The 22,855-nt window shown below is 38.6% G+C and overlaps 3 protein-coding genes across 13 annotated transcripts; 2 read left to right on the top strand and 1 right to left on the bottom strand.

The window, feature by feature from the left end:
• Window positions 1-1,310: 1,310 nt before the first annotated feature.
• Window positions 1,311-2,596, bottom strand: sebox (SEBOX homeobox). Its single transcript, XM_043240925.1, has 3 exons — window positions 2,464-2,596; window positions 2,050-2,252; window positions 1,311-1,961 (listed from the first exon to the last, which is right to left on the bottom strand). Exons 1-3 carry the CDS (start codon window positions 2,561-2,563, stop codon window positions 1,311-1,313), a joined length of 954 nt encoding a protein of 317 aa, XP_043096860.1. The 5' UTR covers window positions 2,564-2,596.
• A 2,666-nt stretch (window positions 2,597-5,262) lies between these two features.
• Window positions 5,263-9,474, top strand: unga (uracil DNA glycosylase a). 2 transcript variants are annotated; one of them, XM_043239026.1, is made up of 7 exons: window positions 5,263-5,503; window positions 6,046-6,240; window positions 6,321-6,416; window positions 7,529-7,626; window positions 8,341-8,429; window positions 8,799-8,977; window positions 9,082-9,474. In XM_043239026.1, the coding sequence occupies exons 1-7, from the start codon at window positions 5,405-5,407 to the stop codon at window positions 9,220-9,222; spliced, it is 897 nt and encodes a 298-aa protein (XP_043094961.1). In that variant the 5' UTR covers window positions 5,263-5,404; the 3' UTR covers window positions 9,223-9,474. The 2 variants fall into 2 exon arrangements, with proteins under 2 accessions (XP_043094961.1, XP_043094960.1); XM_043239025.1 differs by lacking the exon at window positions 5,263-5,503 and having other exon boundaries at window positions 5,696-6,240.
• Window positions 9,475-9,714: 240 nt separating this feature from the next.
• LOC122345160 (MLX interacting protein) lies at window positions 9,715-22,367 on the top strand. Of its 10 annotated transcripts, none has more exons than XM_043239019.1 (18): window positions 9,715-10,228; window positions 11,333-11,439; window positions 11,535-11,620; window positions 11,718-11,807; window positions 11,896-11,931; window positions 12,994-13,171; window positions 13,246-13,335; window positions 13,843-13,937; window positions 15,313-15,847; window positions 17,570-17,664; window positions 18,498-18,627; window positions 18,706-18,818; window positions 19,580-19,618; window positions 19,710-19,817; window positions 19,967-20,094; window positions 20,247-20,370; window positions 20,944-21,073; window positions 21,232-22,367. In XM_043239019.1, exons 1-18 carry the CDS (start codon window positions 9,882-9,884, stop codon window positions 21,351-21,353), a joined length of 2,553 nt encoding a protein of 850 aa, XP_043094954.1. In that variant the 5' UTR covers window positions 9,715-9,881; the 3' UTR covers window positions 21,354-22,367. The 10 variants fall into 10 exon arrangements, with proteins under 10 accessions (XP_043094954.1, XP_043094951.1, XP_043094953.1 ...); XM_043239016.1 differs by having other exon boundaries at window positions 12,925-13,171; XM_043239018.1 differs by having other exon boundaries at window positions 11,890-11,931.
• The last annotated feature ends 488 nt before the right edge of the window (window positions 22,368-22,855 follow it).

The raw sequence follows: 22,855 nt of genomic DNA, 5'->3' as shown, positions 1-22,855 counted from the left end.
GGATCACCTAACATTGTGTACTGATCAGCCTGTCTATGATTATTATTATTATATTTCCTGTTTTGGTTCTAACAAAATAAGCACATATCCCTTCAATATCTTCCCCTGGATTAAAGGATGTGGCTACATCAGGAACACACACATACAAGCTGACACACAAAACAGAGTATGACTGTAGATTTGACACTCGGATTATGAGAATTTATTATATTTTATTTGAAGATTATTTTGCTGTGGAGATGATTATGATACATAGAGATCAGTGTCCAGTAGGTCAGTGGAAACCTGGGAGGTCTCTGCTATTTTCACCATAATTACTTTGATAGTAATATACTGTTTAGATCTTCAAATCCAAATGTAATCTAAGACCCATAAGCTGATAAAACATGAGCCCTGAGGTTTTTAATTTTTCTATTTTTCATTTATTGTTTTGTTTTTCCATTTATTGTTTATTCCCAGGTTTTGTTTCTGTTCTGGTGAAGCGGAGTTTAGATTTCATTTCTGTATCCTGCTGCTGCGACACATTTTATATTAAATGTGGTTGTCTTACATAAAAACCTCTTTTGCTTTTGATGTTATTAATAAAATATTAATAAAAATTTGTCCATTTGTCCAACTGATTAGTCCATTTGTTCATATATATATATATATATATATATATATATATATATATATATATATATATATAGTTATATATATATATATAGTTTTATATATATATATATATATATATATATATATATATATATATATATATATATATATATATATATATATATATATATATATAGTTATTTTGCAAACAAAGAAGATGCTTTTTTGTAAAATTTTACTGTATTTGTAAAAAAATTTCAGATACAAGTGTAACACCACACATTAAGTTTTTTGTTATTACAAAGATACCTTTAATTTGTTAAAGGTGACTGTAAATAAATAGATAACAAGAGATTAATTTACATAAATATCAATAAACACCGTGTGAACATCTAGATTAAAAGAGAATACAGAGGAAATGTTTCCCATCACACCCACAGAAAGACATACTCTTCAAAACCAAAATGATGGTATTAATTCAAAACGGACGGCAGACTATAAAACGATAATAGCAAGATCTTCACAGTCTTGTTGGACAACCCTAAACTAGAGCTTCACATTTGCAGGTATCAAAAAAAGCAACAACAACAACAACAAAAAAGATTAAAAAAGGAGGAAAATGTTTAATGAACACATATTAACCTTAATGGCTCCCCAAAGAGAATACTTTACAGCGGCATTTAAATAATCATAAATAAAGTGTATTAACTACTGTCCTAGCAGTCTTCCAGATTGGTGACCACAGCTGCTTTATATATGAGGTCAGAAATATCTCCCAGTGAGGTCTGAGGGTAATGTGTGAGAGCTTGTCTTTGCAGCGCTTCCTCCAGACTGCTTTGGTGTGTAGGAATCACCTGGTCCACAGACATGGAGGTATATATGGCCTGATTGGCAGTGCAGTAGGACTTGAACTGATGTCCAGAAAAACCTTCAGGGTGAGCTGAAAAGCAGTTTATCTGCCAGTGACTGCTCGACTGGTTTTGGAACGGGTATTGAGCCAGCCTGTCCGATGGGCAGTTGGAGAAAGACGGAGCTTCGGGTGTTTCCGAGTGTCTGTTTCCCCACTGCAGAAGCCCGGGGAGGTCTGGAGACATTTCTGGCGGGGCTGGCGTGGGATGTGGAAGATTTTGAGACCAGGGGCTGAGTGCTTGTCTAAGGCTTTGCTGATGGTGACGCAGGCCTCTGCCGGCATCCGGTCTGTCCCTCTGTTCTAGAACGACAGAATTCAGCTCTGGGTTTAAATCAAGGTGGGTCGGTGGGAACGCCGCTCCAGGTACAGAGCTCGTTTCCCTGACTGGACTTCTCCTAACCGGGGCGGTCAGCTTCTTGCTTTTCATGCTGCGGGCTCGTCTGTTTTGGAACCACACCTGCGAAGGAACATTAAGACGTAAAATCAAGACAAAAGAAAAACAGAATTATAATCATATCGACATGCGCTCGATCCGCTTGGGTCACCTGGATTTTGCTCTCCGGAAGTAGCGTGAGCGCGGCGAGTCGTTCCCGGAGAGTGATGTCTGGATACGGCGTGATCACGAAGGCGCGCTCCAGCTCCGACAACTGAGCGCGGCTAAAAATCGTCCTCTTTCTTTTTCTCTGCCCCTCGGCGTGGAAAGTTCTTTCGAGTTCAGGAGAAGACAACGAACGCTTGGTTGCCACGTCTAAAGATCAAAGGCGAGCGTTTAGAAAACTTTAGTCAGAAAGCATCGTCTTGACCGCTGTTTAAGAATAGGACATTTATGTTTTTTGTAAAGGCACTTATAGGCTATATTACGCACTTTTTTTAATATTTGGTTTTAAAATATCAATACGGGAAAAAAAAATAAATAACGAATGAAATGAAATGAACGTTTTAAGGTTGCATGTTCTCACCTGCGATCTGCACCATGTTTGTGTTGAAGATAAATTCTCGTTCAGTCTCCGCGCTTATTTTTTTAACCAAATCGAAAGACTGGTCGAAAAACAATGCCATAGTCCTTAACTCGCAAGCACAGAAGTTCAGCGATGCTCTCTCTCTTTCTCTCTCTCTCTCTCTCTCTTATCTCTCAGAGGTTGATGATGTGTTTCATGGCGCGTTTAAACCCACCTACTTTATATTCGCCCCCTTTCACACCCACGCGCTCCCAGGGCCCTTCAAGGTGTCGTCGTTGACACGACCACGGCTTTATTAATAGGAGAATAAAAAAGCTTTCTGCTTTGATCCCCCCCCCATCCTCGGTCAGGTAATCCTCTACGTGTCTGGCAACTTCTTGTACGGCTATCTCCTATAGCTGCTCGCCGACAGGAAAGCAGAGATTCGGGTTGTGTCTGATGGGCGTCCTGCAGCTGTCTAGCACAGGTCCTTTATCAGGCAAATAACCGCACTTCACCTGAAAACGATCGAGGCGTTTCAATAAAAATGTCTAGAACAAAACACGCACCTATATAAATATTATATACAATGAAGTAAGTGAAAACTGAAAATTATTACGCAACAGTAATAGTAAAAAGCCCAGGCCTACAATTTGTATTTATTTTTGTCTAAAAGTTTCGATCATATTCATTAAGAATTCAGTGAAGAAATGAACTTGTAAAAAGTGGCAAGAATTGATCCCAGCAAACTGCGAAGAGCGTGATTTCAATATCGCAGCATTTGCCTATTCTTTCGGATGCGTTTTTGTATTATCCAGGGACATATTATTATCTAAGGATGATATTACTTGTTCGGATTAAGAGCGGTGTAGCCCACGACGAATGAACAGTAATCTAAACCAGAGATTACTTCAGTAATCTGTGCGTTTTTGAACTTTGTCGGCATGAGGCTCTAAATTATAAATATATATATGCCTATATATGCACGTGTAGCCTACTGGGGAAATAAGATCATTTATTAAATTCCAAGGCAGACTTCAGACACACACACACACACACACACACACACACACACACACACACACACACACACACACACACACACACACACACACACTCAAAGATCTGAGCCCTTCTATTGCCCAATACATGTAGAATACACATAGACCTCTGGTAGCGTGTTAAAAGACTATTGATGAGGACAAGTACAGGCTATTAGAATGTGTGCTTTCCTGCTTCTCTGTGATTTGTGGAAGGTACAGTTAAATGTTAATAAAAATGAACCTCAGCGATACAAGGAGCTCCTACTGAAGGACGGCGTCAGAAAGCACCGGAAGTCAGACTCAAACTCGGGGCGCGCGCACGAGGACGTCGGGTCCGAGAAAAAGCAAAAACCTCACACAGACACAGAAAATCGATTTTCTCGTTTCTTTTAGAACTGAATCGTTTGGTAGTATTTTTTTTTTTCATGTTCATTGATTAAGTTTGTTTGAAACTTGTCTATTTTATTATATATATATATACACATACATACATTTTTATGCTCTAATTGTAGTCTTTTAGTTCTAAACGCGCTAAATTATTTTTCATGGTCGCTTTGAAAACTATATTTTGTTTTATTTATAATGTCATCTTATGTGAAACGGGCTATTTTTCTTCCAGGTGTAGCCTAACCTCTGTTCAAAGTAAAACGTTCACCCCTGTAGGCTGCTTAACATGCCGAAAACAAACACTGATACTTTTGTGCGAGGGCCTATGGCACGACTTCAACATGTCTTATTGTTTCCGCAGTCTGAGGAATCATACGGAGAAAATATCAACTATGACCACATTTGAGAAAACAATTGAACTGATGGGAGACGAAAAGAGCATTTGAAATATTTCTTTCACCTGTAACCAAACCGGGTCACATGCCTCTCTTTTTAGGATCTTCACGGCGCAATGCTTTTCTTCGTTATCAGTTATATTCCCCCTCTATTTGTGCGATTAATTCTAATCAAATCATTTATAATCATCATTATTATGCGGTATTAACAATGGTAATACACAGCAAAATAAAATAAATAGCTACTAATAAAAGGTTAAAAAACTTGACAGTCATGCTTTAAATAAGTAATGTTTACAAAGAGAGCAACATAAATGAATAAATAATACGAAGCCAAATGCAATAGCAAAACATTTATACCGAACATTGCTTTCGACATTTTCAATGATCTCATGATAAATCTGTCTTTTTAGACAAAGTACGTGTCATGAAATCAGACTATCAACAGAGCTTTCGAAAATTCAGAGTTAAATCTTTGCATCGCAAAATGATTCGAAGCTCTTCAATCGGATCTCGTATCGCGAATCATTTGATTCAAAACTGAACTTCATGGCACGTTTCGTGAATCTCTGTATCATTTTTATTTATTATTTAAAAATAATTCAGCAGAGGCAGGGATGCATAGACCAGAGGGGGAAATCCTACAAATAGCATATATATATATATATATATATATATATATATATATATATATATATATATATATATATATATATATATATATATTATTTGTTTGTTTGTTTGTTTGTTTTTTCTATACACACACACACACACACACATCTCTCACCTAAAATAAATACATTCCAAAAGCAAACGTTTGTGTTGCTATAAAGAAAAAAGGTAACTAGATAGGTTGCAAAGGTTTTGACAAACGCCTTCACAAAAACATGCTCATCCGTCTCAGAGCTTGTTTCTCTATTTTTCATATAATATGAATACATGTGCTATATTATTACGAGCGGCATCTTGTGAAGTGTTAAACGTAACGAGCACGCTCTTGTCCCCGCCCTCCCGTAGTTACGTCACGCACGTCTGGCGGGAGTCAGCAGCGGCTCTTCAAACACTACCACGCGTCTGTACGAAGAGCGCTGTTCTTCTAACGTTTGTTTTGTTTAAATAATCTTTTTATTTGTGGAAATGATTGGGCAGAAAAGTATCACCTCGTTTTTTTCGCCAAAGTCCAAAAAAAGAAACTCGGACGAGATACTAACGTGTCCAGGGGACGCAAAAGATCATGTAAGTAAAATAATCTTTACTCCGTCGCGACTGAGTGTGCCGATGCATTTCTCGAGAGCTATGAGTGAAAGTGGATGTGTTTTATTTATCTGTTGAACATGTCATTTAGTTAGCAAATATTATTGGCTGTGATCGAAACCTCGCTATTTTATCCTTCCCGCTAAACTGTACGTAATTCCGGAAGTAGTTTTACGTCACTTGCCTGAACAAACGCTAGTGCAGATTATTAAAACTTGCTGCGAAAATTTGTTAAATTAGTGAAAACGAAATAATTAACGTAAATTTCACTAATTACCTAGCAATTTTTTGGCGCGAATACAAACTCACCCGTTAAATAGATAAAGCATTATCGTGTCGTTTCTTTATTTCACACTATAAGTTGGCATCAAAACTCTGATGCATTTTCAGAAGATACCATATGACATAATAAATAAGCAATGTTTTCCAACACAGGCTGCCTTAGGCTTTTACGTGCACAAATGTCCGATTTTTTTGTCAAGCGAACACGAAGTTCAACCAGATGTATTAAAATACTATCTCAGGAGAAAAAACAAAAGTTGGAGAGCGACGGAGTTACATCCTCACCGTCCCTGAGTCCTGAACAACTCGAACGGATATCTAATAACAAGAAGGCGGCTCTGAAACGGCTCGCTGCAAACCAGGCTGAACCGAACCGAATTGGAGAGAGCTGGAGGGAAGCTCTAAACGCAGAGTTCGGGAAGCCCTACTTTAAATCAGTGAGTGACCAGCACGTGGAAAGCCATTTTAGTGTTCAACTTTTTAAAGCGAGTAATACAACAGTGCTTCTCTTTTGCAGTTAATGTCGTTTGTTGCTGCGGAGAGGCAAAAGCACACCGTCTATCCACCTGAAAATGAAGTTTTTACCTGGACACAAACTTGTGACATAAAAGATGTGAGTTGGGTGTTAGGTTCATGCGTAAGGCAAGTCCATATTACTGTTTTCTGGCCAAGGCTTGAGACAAAAAAGTGACCTCAATGTCGCTGGCTTTTAAAATATTTTTTTTCTGACAAATGACATTATAGCCCGATGGTTGTTCTGGATCATACCTGTTCATAGTGCTTATGTTCTTTTGCATGTAAAGTTGTTTATGTATATTGGCGTTACGTCACCCCCCCTGATTGCACATAAAGGCCTATAATTGCGAAGAACCGATTTAAAGTTCACATTTTTAGCTTGAAGATGCATGTTTTATATTTGCTCATCCGCAGTATTGTTGCTAAAATATATACATATTTATATGTATACATAAATATACATTTACAAAGTTTCCATTAGGATTTTAATGATTTAGAATGTATGCAAAACTTCTGTATTTAAGTATTTAAAGTGGAAATGAAGCAGTCAGTTAAGTTTTAGTAAAGTGATGTTCACTTAAAAAGTGTAAAACATACATGATTAATGTGACAATATTAAAGTTGGTAAAAGCTTTTGGAGCAAGGACACTGCCATCTTGCAGTAACGCAGCACATGATGGCCAGTATAGCAATACATTTTGAACACACAAATGTTATTTTAACATTTTAACTCGACAGCACTTTCAAATTCATCTTCCTCCATTTCAAAGCAAGTGTGCATTTAAAATGTAAAGAAATGCTTGTACACTCTGGTACTGCAAGATCACAGCGCCTTTGCTCCAAACGTATAACAATACAGTATCCAGGTTCTTCCAAGCTTGGTAATGCTGGTGGATAGCGGCCATTAAATCGTGTATATATCAACAAGCACTGCACTGTAAAACTAACCTACATGTCTCTGGGGGGGGGTCATCACATTTTCCGACGCAGTACTTGCAGATATATCTGATTCACGGAGCTTCAAAATAATGGCCACTATCCACCAGCATTACCAAGCTTGGAAGAGACAGGACACGTTTTTAAAAAACTGACTGTGTTCGTTTGAAAGAAGAAAGTCATACCCAGGATGAATTCTGTGTGAGTAGATTATGGCTTATTTTAATTTCCTTTTCTAAGAATATAATAATATTTGTTTTCTTTTGACGGCAGGTAAAGGTTGTGATTCTTGGCCAGGATCCTTATCATGGACCTAACCAGGCTCACGGGCTGTGTTTCAGCGTGCAGAGACCTGTTCCTCCTCCACCAAGGTATCGCCCTGCTGTCGTCCAGTCAAGTTATTTTTATAGTGCTGTTCACAATAGATATAACTTCAAAGTAGCTTTACAGAACGGATTGCCTTATTGTGATATGCATCAAGTAGTTTTCATAGTACACATTGGTTTCTTTAGTTCATGGGTGCAAAATTCAATTCCCTGGAGGGCCACAGTCCGTAGTGTTCAATTAGGGTTGAAGCTGAACTCTGCAGGGTTACAGCCTCCAGGAACAGAATTTTATGGCCCTTCTTTAGTTTCTCAGTCAACAATCTGAGACTACACTCTTTATTTTTCCAGGGGTGTCCAGTCCTGCTGGCCTAGCTTCTAAGCTTTCGTCCAACACACTTGTTTGAAAAGTTTAAGTAAACCTGAAGACCTTGATTAGCGGGTTCATGTGTGTTTAATTAGATGGACGTAAACTCTAAAGGACCATGTACCTACAGAATAAGGATCGGATGCTTCACCTTTAGTGATGCAGTCTAAACGTACTGTTAGCATTGGCTAGCTTTGTCACTGTATTGTTAGGATTTGAACAATTAAGTGTCTTTGAATTCCAGATTTACAGATGGATGTAGGTGCACAGGCCTTGGTACTGCTAATCAAAGTCACTGAGCATATAAGAAAAAGGATGTTACGAATTATTATAGGGGCTACATGATTTGTTGTTTTTTTAATAAAATGATTTCCTGACACTTTTGCTGTTCGCAGCTTGCTGAACATCTTTAAAGAACTGGCTTCGGACGTCGAAGGCTTTGAGCAGCCTGGTCATGGAGATCTTACAGGATGGGCAAAACAAGGTGTGCGTCCCCTACTTTCTCCTCTTTATGGAGTACAGGAACAGTTCACCCAAAAATAAAACTTCTGTTTGCGGATGATTTTACTTCTGCATTTTGATGTGCTTCAGAGCCAAACAGAATGCGAAAATGATTTCATGCAGACTTCAATTTTTAAAGGGAATACACAAATGCGCACTCTGCCTGGAACTCTAGCCAATCAGGAGAAAATATCGGCCAGTCCCATGACATTACATTTCTTCCTTTTGAATAATAATGTAGGCTAAGTCTGAAGTCGTGTCCTTTCTCTCTTTTTTTTTTCTCATATGTACCTAAGCCAATCTTCTTGTGTGTGTAAGTGTGTTCAGAGACGTGTCTTCATGTCTTTTGTAGGAGTTCTGTTGCTGAACGCTGTGCTGACTGTGCGTGCACACCAGGCCAACTCTCACAAAGACAAGGGCTGGGAGACTTTCACTGACGCTGTGATACACTGGCTCAGCACCAACACGCAGGGTCTTGTTTTTATTCTCTGGGGCTCTTATGCACAGAAGAAGGGGGCTGCCATCGACAAGGTATGTTGTGCGATTCATTGCTTATAAATGAATTAACCATTTGAACGTGTCAATGGATGCAATAAGTGTTTCAAACAGACAGTTTTCTGATCGCTGACTTGTAGAAACGACACCATGTTCTGCAAACAGTCCACCCCTCGCCTCTCTCTGCTCACCGGGGCTTCTTTGGATGCAAACATTTCTCAAAGACCAATGAACTGCTGAAGAAATCAGGAAAGAAGCCCATTGACTGGAAAGCTTTGTGATGCTGGAATCCTGTTTGCCCAGTTTCATTGAGCCTTTGAGGTTTTTTTTATGTTCATTTCCTGCAAAAGTATCCACACGTTCGCGCTGATTAGTTTTTGTGGTTTATTTCACTCTTGTGTAAATTCCCCATCTACATTTTCATATTTTCCTTTTAAATGTTGCTGATGTCGTTTTAAATTTACAACACTAAAAGTTCATGTGTTTATGCCTGTTAACACAATAAACTATTTTTCTACATAATGTTATGTGCCTTTTGCTTTTATCGTCTTATTTTAAATAGGACAGGTTCTTTTTTTTTTTTTTTTTTTTTTTAACCAAAGTGTTTAAAATAAACATTACCCCGAAGAGCACTGTTTTGACTGACTTGCACAGTTGCTGGCCGCCTAGTGTTTCCAGAGCTGCGTTTTCATTGGTTGTTTCCCGGGGTTGAGTGGGCGTGCTCTCGAGACAACCAATCGCGCGCGCTTCTGTCATCTCGACGCGAAGGCAGTCTTGAGTTCAACAATCCCTTCAAGTTACGAGCGACAGATAGCATGGCGGCTAATGCTGGGGGCGCGCGGGGAAGTCGTGGCAGTTAAACAACTTCTAAAACGATTAAACGAAATCCGGCGGTAATGGACGAAGGGCGTGTCATAATGTGAAGGACCCGCACCGCTACATGTCCAACACAAGTGGAAGCGCGTACTTTTTTAATATGGCCACTCGAGAGACGAGGCAATACCGACGGGCCACGATGGTGAAGCAGGAGCAGGACGACGACTCTGACGCAGAGGAGTCGACTATCTCGTTTAAGAAACCGGACGGACGCGAGTCGCAGATCATCCACAGCGGTCATTTTATGGTGTCTTCTCCTCACACCGATCACCCCCCAAAGAAAGGTTACGACTTCGACACTGTAAATAAACAAACCTGCCAGACGTATCACTTCGGGAAGACGAGCACGTCTCATCTCTCTATCGACGCTTCCCTGACGAAGCTCTTTGAGTGCATGACTCTCGCTTACAGGTGGGTCGGTGAGACGTAAACAAAAGATCGACTTACAGTCTGCTCTGACTCTGAGTTGGACGACAGTGAACAAATCATTATTATAAAGCTAGCGCGGTGCTAGCTGGGCCGAAAGTTTCTTGACAAAACAGCACGCGTTTAATTCTGGTCATGAGAGGCACGCAGTAATTTGTGAGGAGTTTTGGCGAGCGACAGTTGGCTTGTTTTGTTAGTCACAGTTACAATAGTATCAACCAAAGTTATACGTACTAAGTTAAAAGCGTACAAAATCGTACATATTATATATGCAACCAACTACAAAAACCAGCAACTTAAAATAGCCGTGTATTTGCAAGTAAAGGTGAGGAGTGACTAGAAATAACGTCTTGTTTCGGGTCTGTTAATTTTTTTTAAATAAATGACTTGAATACATATACATAATTTTAGATTTGCACTATCAAAACAAATTGCCTACATAAAATATATTTTACATAAAATATATTTTAGTGTGTGCATAAAATAGTGAAGATATGACACTTTTTGGGTGACTTAATATGGACACCTAAGAGAGATTAAAGTTGCATGTTACTTTTTTTTGTTTGTTCCAGGATAAGTTATTTTTCATTTATATATATATATATGGCAATTTCTTATGTATTTAGTAATGTGTCATTTACAGATTCTAGCTTACAGAAATTAATATAGATTTTGACAGCCCCGTAATTGCATTTATTTCATTTTTCAAGTAACGGTGCAGCTTTGGTTTTGATTAAAAAGTTTTAATTATACGTTTTTATAAAGTTCTAAGATACAGTTTAAATATTCAAATGTTTTTTTACCCAAAATACAACTCAGACTTCAGAATGACACATTTTACTCTTGCAACGAAATTCTAAAGAAACCGTTTGCTTCAATATTTAAAGCAGTAATTAATTGAGTAATTTAAGTGACCTCTCTTTGAGGTGGAACTTTTAACCAACTAGTAGCATTTTTGTGTGTTTTTTTTTTTTTTTTGATGACTGACTGTTGCACATATTCAAGGAATGAAACAATACAGTAATACAATAAAATACAATAAAAATTTATATATATATATATAAAATATTTTTATTTATTTTCCTTAAGTGGAAGGCTGGTGTCACCAAAATGGAAGAACTTCAAAGGCCTCAAGCTGCTGTGGAGAGACAAGATCCGCCTCAATAATGCTATTTGGAGAGCCTGGTATATGCAGTGTAAGTCCAGCAATGAATAACACACACCTCTCAGAAATAATAAAACACATGAGATTGTTCATTTCCATCTGCAATGCTTCCATCATTTCCTAAAGATGTAGAGAAGAGACAGAACCCCGTTTGTCACTTTGTCACTCCTTTGGATGGCAATATGGACTCAGGAGTACATCGACCAACTGAGGTACTTCAGATCTGTCTAAATCTTACATTTCTGTTTTTTTTAAGAGAGAGTTTGGGTTAGATCACATCTCTTGGTGTTTTGCTTTTCTGTTACCTAGGCAATAGCAACAGAAGGAAAGTATTGGAAAAGGAGAATTGAAATTGTCATCAGAGAATATCATAAATGGAGAACATATTTCAAGAAAAGAGTACGTTTATTTGCTCTCTACATTAAACCGTGTAACCAATTTGTCGTTTTTTTATAAAGTACTGTTTATATTATATTCGTAGTTACAGAAACACAAAGATGAAGACCTGTCCAGCCTTCTCAAGGTAATTTAAAACGTTTTTTTCCTTCACTGTAAAGTTAAGTTATAGTTAGTATTTTAGCATGTAAGTGTAATGCATGCTCTTATTGAGGTTGTTTTCTCTTATTTTGTAGACTAACTCTGCTGCTCATTTGTTTGTAATTTACTCCTAGAAAGAGATCAGCACGAAGTCAGAATAGGTTAAATCAAGAACAGTTTTCTAGACATGAGATTGGAAAAAAAAACAATAAAATAATCTTATTTTTTCTCTTTGAAGTGAGATTATTTAACAAAAACTCACTTAATTTTGACTTGGTTTTTTTTTTCAGAAAACAAGACAATAATTTTTATTTGTCTAGAAAATCCTTCCTGATTTAAGAATCTTTAGATATTATGGCTGGAAATTAGGCTAGAAAAGTATTTAATGTGCATTTGGAAACGCAACGCCCACTATGTTCACATTATTTACACACACATCATTTCCTGCATTCTTGTTTCATAGAAATATTAAATAAAAAATCTCTAGAGGTTAAGCTGACGATAGTTGACAAACTAGTTTATATACGGGGACAGTTGACTTTTGAGGAGATTTTCCACTGGGTACAGTACCTGGTACCTTGTACTTCTTCAGGTGCCACTTTGGATGAAGTTCCAACCGAATCATACCATAAACAAAATCTATCAAGTGAACTGTCTGATCACTGATTTCCCCAAATAGAATCGATCCTACCTGTGTCAGTGAACTAGATTCAAATCAGCCCAGCCAGCAACAGATTGAACTCTACCGATTTAACGATCAAAAAATGGCCGCTTCGTGGTCTGTTGAGGAAGTACAGATGTTCCAAGGAGCAGATCCAGCGGTGAAGCTGAGCCATGCCGAGTGGAAAAATGCCATTAGCTAACCACTTCAAATAACTCTTTGACTTTTGAGTGCTGACTTGATGCTTGCATTTGTCTTCGCATGAACGCTGAGCGTGTCTGTTGACCTGGCCTGCTTGTTGCATTTTGACCTCCAAAGGGGGCGGAGGAACAGTTTTCACTCTTTGGGGAAGTGTGTCCAGACACCTGCCGTGTCCTCTTGTGCCAGGATGAGGATGTCAGTCTGGGAGGCCGTCGTAGATCCCGCAGGAGTCGTGATTCGCCTGTTCCAATGGAGATGGACTCGCTCTTCGACATGGACGTGCTCATGTCTGAATTCTCAGACACGCTGTTTTCCACACTGGCCTCTCATCAACCTGTAGCGTGGCCTAACCCGAGGGAGATTGGTGAGAAATGACTAGTCTGGCGTGTTTATTCAAGAGTAAGATGAACTGACTGTAAGCCTGCGCTGTCTTCTTAGCCCACGCAGGTAATGCAGATATGATCCAGCCAGGACTCATCCCACTGCAGCCCAATCTTGACTTCATGGACACTTTTGAGCCTCTGCAAGGTACAAGCACGGTTACTCTTGACAAGGATTAAACTGGTGACAAAATAAGTGTTTGGGTAACACTTTAGATGCATATTAGTAGCATATTGGCTATTTATTTGTACTTACAAAGCACCTTATTAGATATATTAAGGTATAACATAGAGATCCCTTAAACTTACCCCGTACATAAACTTAACAAATGCCTTACTAGCCATTAAAAAGCAGCAAACTAGAAGTTTATTGAAGGAAATGTCTTTGTTAATATTGAATGTGCTTCCTCATCTAAAGTGTTGCCATGTGTACACCAGACGTGAGTGAGTGACCTGACAAAATACAGTATAAATACAATATTCTGCTGTGCTTTATTTGATTTCGTTTTATCTCAACCAGGGTAGACAGACTTTATCTGCTGTATCTGTCACAAATTCACTGAATACGTCGTACTAGTTGAAGAGTTAACACACTGGATCAAGCAAATTTGTTTTACTTCTCTCTCTCTCTCTCTCTCTTTTTTTTTGTGACTAGATTTGTTTCACACTCTGCGTCAGCCAGCCTTTCCCTCCACTTCCCCCACTGCCCCATCCATCACCCCCTTAACTAGCAGCAGCTCCCAAACACAGGTAACCATCCTGTCATACTGGATTCACAAATCTGAAGAGATAAAGTTGGACTTGTTTTGTGTGCGCTTTCTCTCCTCCTCCATACGTTCGCAGTCGCTTTGTGATAATTATAAAAGTCACCGATGTGTTAATCATTAGAATGATTCCATGTTATTATGCAAAACTGAACGTATGTGCACAGTATAGTCGGGTCTCAAATTAGCATCATTTTTATTTTGTTTGAAGAAAGACAAGTTTTAGCATGCTTGCTATAACTGGCCGATGGGGCTGGGGTCGTATATGGCAAAACAATTAATTGAGAACCATTGATAGGTTGCACCAATATAAAGAGTTGAATGTTTACTATGAATAAACTGAATTCACACAAAATACAACTGCACACTGTCCTTTAGAAATATCCTCTGACATTGTATACTTGCTCAGTAATAAATTCCAAATGAGTCACAAAAAAGCTAGAAAGTAAAATGGCGTGGTTGCTTCAGCCAATACGTGAGTTAAATTGTAAAGAATTAGTACTGCCACTATATATGTAAAGCTCATACTAAAGGAGGGAACAATATTCAGACTCTCAGAGTGAGCAAAAATGTGCAGTTAGGTGCAGTTGCTGATATTTATGTGGCCATAAAATTCTGATTGCTTGTAAATCAACGAAATCTTTATACAAGTATATAGTTCTCGTTCAAAATCTTCCAGTAATACAATAGATTTTATTGTTGTTAAATGTATAATGCATTGACGATTGACCGATGAATAAATGAACATTTGGCCCCACTTTATAATAAGTGGCCTTAACTATGATATACTTATATTTAAATTAATCATGTGCTACACTTATTGTATACATATATACATACATATATACATGTTTTTATATTGTAATTATATTTAAAAAATATTTCTACCTTTTTAAGGTATTTCTTTTAAGTAATTTCATTCATAGTTGCATTTTTGACTGGTCCCTTACACTTTAACCCACCCTTAAACCTACTCATACCACCAAAGCAGCCCCTAACCTTCCCCATATCTCACCTCAAAAGCAGCAAAACCTTTTTACAATGATGCTGTAATCATTTCACTTGCTAAAAAAGTAGACAGAAAGCATGTAGTACATTATTTACAATAGGTTTTTCACCAAAGATTTGAAAATAATTATATCAGATACAATACAGTAAGCTTAATAGCGGTAATGAGTATTAATGTATTTTCTACCACAATATCAAATGTATTGCAAATGTTTACTATACTGTCTGTTCTGTCTATATTTACCATACTGTTTGCATAATTGAGGTTTAGTATTTGTATTGTGTTTATTATGTTACATGGCCACTAAAAAGACAGGAAAGCTTTTTATATATTTGTATCTATTGGTCGTTAGGCTTCTTTGCTGTCGTCCATGGACTACCGCCTCATCCCCTCTGCTCCTTTGCCCAGCCACCTCTCGGTCTCCAGCCAGGACAATGGTAACGCCGTCGGCCCACCCTACACACAAACCTACATGCCTCTTTTCCAAGAGCAAGTGACCCCCTCCGTCCCATCACTCCTGCCTCCGCCAGCTCCTCCTCTCCCACCAGCCCCACAGCCTCTCCAGTGTGGAGGCGTTTCTGCAGTTACCACAGTCCCCCAGACCGCCCCAAGCATCCCACCTCCATCCGTAATAACGCACGCCGCCCCTTCCACAGTAACTCCCACCGATGCAGCCACTACCTTCAGTCACAGAACAAGCTTTGAGCTGCCCGCCGCACCATCTCCACAGCCTGCAGCCTCGACGTCCTCCTCACTCAACTCTCAGGCAGTCGGCTTTGCCTTGCCCAAATCCATTCTGCCCCCTGTCTCTAGCAAAAAGGCCAGACACCCACAGAGACCGATTGTCCCGGCCAACCCGCTGCCATCTCCTCAACTCATACTCACAGGTTTGTGACAGATTTCGTAACATGCTCACGTTTCATGCCATTTCATTAACGAAAAATTTTCATGTATCAAATTTTGTCATGCACTAGGTTTAGGATGTAGTCTGTGTTACTGGTTTTCGCTCCATACATCAATTAGATTTTGAAATGTAACGGATCACAGCTGATCCGTGATCCATATGGACCAGGTCTCGTGGTTCGGCATGCATGCCATTCGCTAGTACCGAAATTGAATCACTGTAGAGTGAAAGTTTATCATTTGCGCGTGTTTTTAAGAATTGCCAATTTTAACATTCAAACAATTTCAAGTCATTCAAGTAGCAAAAGGAGATGTGCACGCTTCTTTTTATGTGAACACAGAAAGCAGTTCTCTTTCGAATCTCTTAGAGCTTGCACGGACACAAAAGATCTCAAAGTACCCCTCTTGACAAGTATTCTAGTAAACACAGTTGGTTAACGGCTCAAGTAAAGTACATCTAAACGCAAGGAAATCGGACGTGTTTCTGTCCATACAGAACTGCTGCTGTCCATCATTTAGGTCAAACAACAAAAGCAAAGATTGATCTATATTTAATTTACACAGTAAACGCTCTGTACACTTACACAATTATGTGTTATTGTATACTTAATTATTACATGAGCTAGGGCTGTGTGATATGACTATATATATATATACCAAATATTTGTTTTAAAAACATCATGTTTTAAGCTTTTACAGCACAAACAGTAAAGCATCTCTGTTTCTGTGCGAGAGCAAAGCACTTTTTTTGCTGCTTTATTGGCTTTGAACAGTTACATAGACGCAAGTATATGTGTCAGAAAGATGGGAGAAAAAAAACCAGGAAACCAGGCCTGAGTCCGACAGATTCTCTAAGTGAACTGAGGTCCCAACAGACTTTTTCGGGATCTTCAGGAAGAGATTGTAGTTGGATTTGCCTTATTTTAACACGAGCCTCTTATACGTCAACCAGCAGACAAAACTGTAACAATTTACAAAAGGGCCAGGGGCAACTCGGCGACTCGAGTGAAGGCTCACCGTCCATCTTTTACAGTCTGTTCAAAGAACAACCAACCTTTATGTGTTTAATATAAGTGCGTTGTGTGTTCTTGCGTCTTATTCTGTGGCTTTTTCAGCCCACCGTTAGCAAGAGTTCACGTAAGCGTTAAACGTCATTACGACAAAATGTGCAGTAATACTGTCAGAAGACAAACTAGGTGATGATTGGAGAAAGGGGTTGAAGAATTCTGAAATCCTAGTGTACCTCTTCTGTTCTTGAGAAATACAAATTTCCATGATCTAATAACTTATGAAAAAAATTCCACCAAGATCTGTTGATCAGTGGCAACGTTTTCTCCATGATCCCGTGGCGTCCCTGTATAAAGACTGAGAATATAAAATGCATCTAAAATCGAAGCAGTCATCCCAAGTAGTTTTTCAGATGCTGTGGTAAATATTCAGTCCAGTGAACCTTAATTTAACAACACAAGATGAAACATGAAATCCTAATTCATGTAACTTATACAAATAAGCGGCAACTAAGAAACAGTTACACTGTTTTGTACGTATAATAGAATCTTTTGCATAGTTTGTTTTTTCTTAAGATTAATTGTGGCAGTCATCCAGACATTTTATCCAGAAAACTTGTAGTAGGCGTAAAAGGGACACCATCGTCACTGCTGAAGTTTGTCCTCATCTTCTACATCTCCCATCGTAACCCTTCTCAGGTCCCACCAGTGCTGTCATTGTCACTCCGTCTCCTCTCAGCTCTGATGTTGTCCCCAGCACTGGTATGGTCATTGCCTCCTCCAGTATTCCTTGTGTAAGCCTTTCATCCTTCATGTCTTATCCTGTTTGTGTAAAAGGGCTTGATTTGAGAGACACCTTTAAATTCTAGTTCATAAAGTTGAATTGAGGTAGCAAAAAGGATGCTGAATTGTAATTAAGATTTAAACATAAGAAAATGGAAAGGAATATAATGGCTGTAATTTTGTGAAATTCACTATAAACTTAATACTTAAGTCATTATAGTGAACAATTATTATAATTAAAAATAATAATGATAATGCGTTTTTTTAAGAAATAGATTTTTTTACATTTTATTATGTTCTACATTTTTTCAGATTTGTCAGTTATGTTCCACAAGGCTGCATTTATTTGATGAGTGATATGGTAAAGACAGAGATATTGTGAAATATTGTTATGAATTAAAATTAAATATTTTTTATTTCTGTTATGCAAAGCTGAGTTTTCAGCAGCATTACTCTAGTCTTCATAATTCTTTAAGTAAATAGGGTGCGTGGCTATGATGTAAACTAAAGGACAACTGGTTATTTTAATAAAGTAGATAATCTTTTTTTTTTTTTTAAAGAAGCCTGTTCAGCGAGCAGTTTCTTGGGAGTAACTTAAAATTACTTTCTTCATACCTATTTTTCTGCATTCTTCTAACAATTTTTTTTCAGTTATATTTCAATACATTCTTATAATTCCATTTCAGCATCCCATAGAGTTTGAAAGGTTCTATTTCTGATTCATAATTTAAAAGGAAACCAATTAATACATTTTGAGTTCTGCCCAACCCTGATAAATAATTAAGTTTGCCCCAAGCAATTCATAATTATATATTTTTTTTTAAAAAATCACACTGCCTTGCAGGGTTCTGCTGGTTTTCATATTCTCCCTCAGACTCAGAAGTCGCCGCAGCTAATCATACCCAAAGAAGAAACTACCACAACCATATCCAGCAACAAGTGTAACAAGCAGCAAGTGCAGTCAGCAAGTACAGGTTCGATCCAGCCCAGTCGCCTTTCATTCATCGCTTGGTTTTAGGATTCTGATCGAGCTTTTTTCTCTTTTTCTTTAGTCCACGACGGTCGCGTCTCAGGTCAAGGTTCACCATTGGGAGCAGAACAGGTACCGAGCCCCCAGTCGCCGCTCAACCCTACGGCAGGCATGGGCAAAAATGAAACCAGTCAGGTAATAGTTATTAACTCTGTTATTGTTTCCAAATGTATGTCTTTTCAAAAATGCAAAACCTTCTGTCAAATCAGAGTGCAAGTCTAAACACTTGTTTAAGTTTTATGTTTATTGCGTTTAGTGGTCCACTGATAATGAATTTCTAAAGGCAGATGATATTCGCAGAGAGCGCTGGATGGCTTGTGTAATGCTAGGGCTGTAAATTGAATTCAGTCATTTTGTGTAATTATGGGATAAAATAACAAGTTGAAATCACCGACATATTGAACACATCCAGAGGTGGGTAGAGTACCCAAAAACTACTCGGGTAAAAGTAAAAGTAATAGTCTGAATAGTTACTTGGGTAAGAGTAAACTAGTATGAAATGGAATAAATTGAACTGCTCAAGTAGTTAGTTACTAGTTACTTTGGATTATATACTGAATATCTAAAGTGGATTATTTAGCTATATAGATCAAATTTATGTAATAAAACTACTTTATGTAATTTTATGTGTAAATTTTAATATCAAAATGAACATTTATGTAATTTATTTCATACTCTCCGACAGCTTATTTAATGTACACTTTATACATTCTATTTAATTTAATGTATAGCGCACATGTACGATAAACTGCTAATGTCATAGTGGTATCATGTACTGTACTTGAATGTAGCTGTACCTGCTGAATCCGTATATTGAATGAACGCAGTGAATATTTACTCAATTCGCATTTTCTTTTTGTCCATTGACTGCTGGTATATTTTGGAACTGACAAAAGGGGGAACTAACAACTCTCTTAACTGGCCAGCCGAGCAAGGTCATCACTCATTTTTATGCCGAAATATCCAAATATCATCCGATTTATCAGTCTGTCTCTCTTTGTAATTTTGTCATGTGATTTGACACAGAGCCGCAGAGTGAATCACATATCTGCTGAGCAGAAGAGACGGTTCACCATAAATGCCTGCTTCAAGACACTGTGCAATCTAGTGCCCACTCTCAGGTCTCAATCAAATGTAAATCTGACTTCATCTTACTTCACTTGATTCTTGAAATCACGACCTGATTCTTACCTGCAGCTGTCTCTGCGCAATTGTAATCAGAAAAACCGCTTGAAATAATCAAAAGTATTTTTTTTTTTTGTTACCCGCCACTGGGTTTCCAGATTAGTAATGCTGCGACACTTCAAAAAACAGTCGACTACATAGGCAAACTACAACTAGAGAGACAGCAGATGCAGGAAGAGACAAAGAGGCTGCGAGAGGAGATTGAGGAGCTTAATACATCTATAAGGTATGCTTATTAAAATAAAGTAGTCATGTTTTTACTATTTCAATGCATTACATTTGGAAAATGCATATACCTGTGCCGGGGAGCCTTAAAAACGTACCTGGTTTCAAACAGGTAAGCTCTGTACTGTTTAAGATGCCCGCTATTTATTGCAGCTTGTGCCAGGAACAGCTTCCTGATACAGGGGTTCCCATCACACGCCACCGCTTTGACCACATGAGGGAGAAGTTCGACGACTATGTGAAGAGCAGAACTCTTCAGAACTGGAAATTCTGGATAGTATCCTTCAATCCTGAAGTGGGGACGGACCTGTATGCGCAGCCGTTCCCGTACGGATTCCGAATGGAAGTGATCGACCCTATCCCCTCGTAGGTCATGTCATGATGTAGTCAGCTGAAGACGATTAGGAAATGACATCACTCCCTTCACCGAGTCCAAAGAACTACATTATCACACGCACATGCCCTGCTCATTTCTAAGTACCCCTTCTAAGGAGATAGGGGTGATCACTTCCATTCGGAATTTGTCCGAGAACCATATGGTACCGATATGATTATATCCAATACGCCGATACTCTTATTCAGACTGATATGCCCTAGTCTGAAATAATTCAGTCCACCACATTGGTTTTAATCATGTAGCAACATGGCATGTGAATCAGCCATCACCTTTTTTGTCCTTTGCACTACATGATCTAAATTATGTTTCTTTAAACACTGCATTAGGGTACTTGACCCCTAAACAAAGCGAGAGAGAGTGTCAGTTTTCAAGTTTTTCTTTGGCTCCTCTTCAACCTCCCGCGTGCTATTGGTGTCTTTCACAGTCCTGTTTTCTTTAATGCTTCTCTCTCAGTTTAGCGTCATTATTCAGCCTCTGTTTGAGTCCTTCAATGGGACGGTGTCTACCACCAACAACACAGAGCTGTGTGAAACCACCATGCAGTGGCTGGATCGGTACTGCTCCCTCCCGGTCCTCAGACCTAGTACGTTCTTATTCTGATTTTAAGAAAATGTCAGCAGCTTGACCCCAAGAGAACACGTTTTTCTTTGAAAGTATCAAAATCGGCTTCTAATTCAAATAATACAATTCTACTTCATATTTTGCTTTTATGTACTTTTATTGTGTTTGTGTATTTTCCAGTGGTCCTCAGGACGTTACGACAGCTCTGTACCAGCACCTCCATCTTGACCGATCCCTCACTTTTGCCTGAGGAAGCTAAAAAGGCTGCTCTCAACCCCAAAAAACATTCCTCAGGATCCTAGTTTTAACACGCGATTTTAGTTTTTATTCAGCGGGAGGCTGTCCGTCTTCAAGGAGCGCCGACGGCGACGCTTGTGGTAAAACCTTTGCTTTGTTGTTGCTCACTGAACTCATTTAACTCTACTCAGACTGCAAGAGAACCGCTTGATTGTTTGCTTTCAATCTGTTCTGGTATGAAACGGAGACCTCGACCCCTTGCGTACGTCGTTTTTATGTACATGAATGATACTTAATAGAAGCGGTCACTTAGCATTTATCTACGTGGGAGCCTTGAAGAGAACGAGCCTCCTTTTTCAACATTTGAAATGGATTTATTTCAAAATGACAAACCAAAGGCAATCGGTCTTGTTTACATGCAGCGTCCGGAGCCGTACGACACTGTGTTTCTGAGACGGAGACGTTTCACCAGAGCTGTTGTCTTTTAGATTCGTGGATTTTACCTCTCAGGGTGTTTTTCCCGTATGTTTTAGGTGTCTTCCATATCTTATTTAGAATGTTTAGCGGAGCCTTAGCCTCAGTTGATCCAAAGCTACATCACCACTTATCAAATACCAGGATCAAGACTGTCTTTTTGAAGTGCTCGGGCAGATGCATGGGTTCAAATAAACTAGAGCCACAGATATTTCTATTCTGATGATAAGGCACATTTGTTGTGCCTTAAATCAAGTAGAGCTATAGAAGAAACGAGTCCAGTGATTTGTCAATTGTATAGTTTTTTTTTTTTTTTTTTTTTTTTTTTGCTGTAGGATTTTAGGCATATAATGATAAAACAAAAAATAGGCCTTTCAGTAGCATTTGATTTTTTCCCCTTGGAGGCTGACTTGAGCCAGCCACCTGAGTATTACAGTTTACCTGAAATGGCCACAGGTCTGAAATGCAAGAATATGTTGTTACGTATGAAAATGTATTTTTCACAGTGTGCTTTAAATGTCGATTTGCTCTGTTGTGTTTCTGCAAAAACTGAATGAACCTTTCCATCTCTGGGCTGTTCCCAGTAATAAATGATTTTGCATTCATTTGTATGTGAAGCCTTTGACTAAATGATGTTTGTAAGAGAAGATGGATGTATTTCACTGATCTGCATGAGCTCACCAGGTCAGTATTATCTTAAACCGGTTTGTGATTGTTAAATCAAACCCAAGCTGTTATAGTGAGCGTACAGCAGTTTAAAATCAAAGCAGACTCGTTTTTGAACAAGAATATGACCATAAGAGCGTTTCGCTCTGCCGCATTCAATTTTTTCGAAATGCTGAAGTGTGATTGAAAAAAGCACTTGCATTAGCCAATGGCACTCAAGGCCTGCTCCTGTCCTCAATGCCACATTCTTTCAGGTTTTTCGACTGAATGACAGCAATAGAAATCTCCTACACACAGCTGCTTACACCCCGTCTTGTTCACTTCTTTCAGGGAACCAGGGTTATGTGAGGAACCTGAGACGCTGGTCTCTTGACATTGTGTCATGTTTTACAACAGAGAATGCATAAAACAACACTACCTTAAGACC

This window comes from Puntigrus tetrazona, chromosome 5 (genome assembly GCF_018831695.1).
Source record: "Puntigrus tetrazona isolate hp1 chromosome 5, ASM1883169v1, whole genome shotgun sequence".
NCBI classification, from domain to species: domain Eukaryota; kingdom Metazoa; phylum Chordata; class Actinopteri; order Cypriniformes; family Cyprinidae; genus Puntigrus; species Puntigrus tetrazona.
Note: the sequence above shows the minus strand (reverse complement) of the source record. Positions and strands in the feature narration are given on the sequence as shown.

Bases quoted from the DNA above. Each gene is read 5' to 3' on its own strand.
- sebox (XM_043240925.1), bottom strand. From the start codon at position 2,563: ATGGCATTGTTTTTCGACCAGTCTTTCGATTTGGTTAAAAAAATAAGC. The intron at 2,253-2,463 runs GTGAGAACATGC...TTTGATCTTTAG, and splicing joins AAACATGGTGCAGATCGCAG to ACGTGGCAACCAAGCGTTCG. The intron at 1,962-2,049 runs GTGACCCAAGCG...GTTCCTTCGCAG, and splicing joins TTCCGGAGAGCAAAATCCAG to GTGTGGTTCCAAAACAGACG.
- LOC122345160 (XM_043239015.1), top strand. From the start codon at position 9,882: ATGTCCAACACAAGTGGAAGCGCGTACTTTTTTAATATGGCCACTCGA. The intron at 15,848-17,569 runs GTTTGTGACAGA...AACCCTTCTCAG, and splicing joins TCCTCAACTCATACTCACAG to GTCCCACCAGTGCTGTCATT. The intron at 21,074-21,231 runs GTACGTTCTTAT...TGTATTTTCCAG, and splicing joins CCTCCCGGTCCTCAGACCTA to TGGTCCTCAGGACGTTACGA.
- unga (XM_043239025.1), top strand. From the start codon at position 5,941: ATGTTTTCCAACACAGGCTGCCTTAGGCTTTTACGTGCACAAATGTCC. The intron at 6,417-7,528 runs GTGAGTTGGGTG...TTTTGACGGCAG, and splicing joins AAACTTGTGACATAAAAGAT to GTAAAGGTTGTGATTCTTGG. The intron at 7,627-8,340 runs GTATCGCCCTGC...TGCTGTTCGCAG, and splicing joins CCTGTTCCTCCTCCACCAAG to CTTGCTGAACATCTTTAAAG.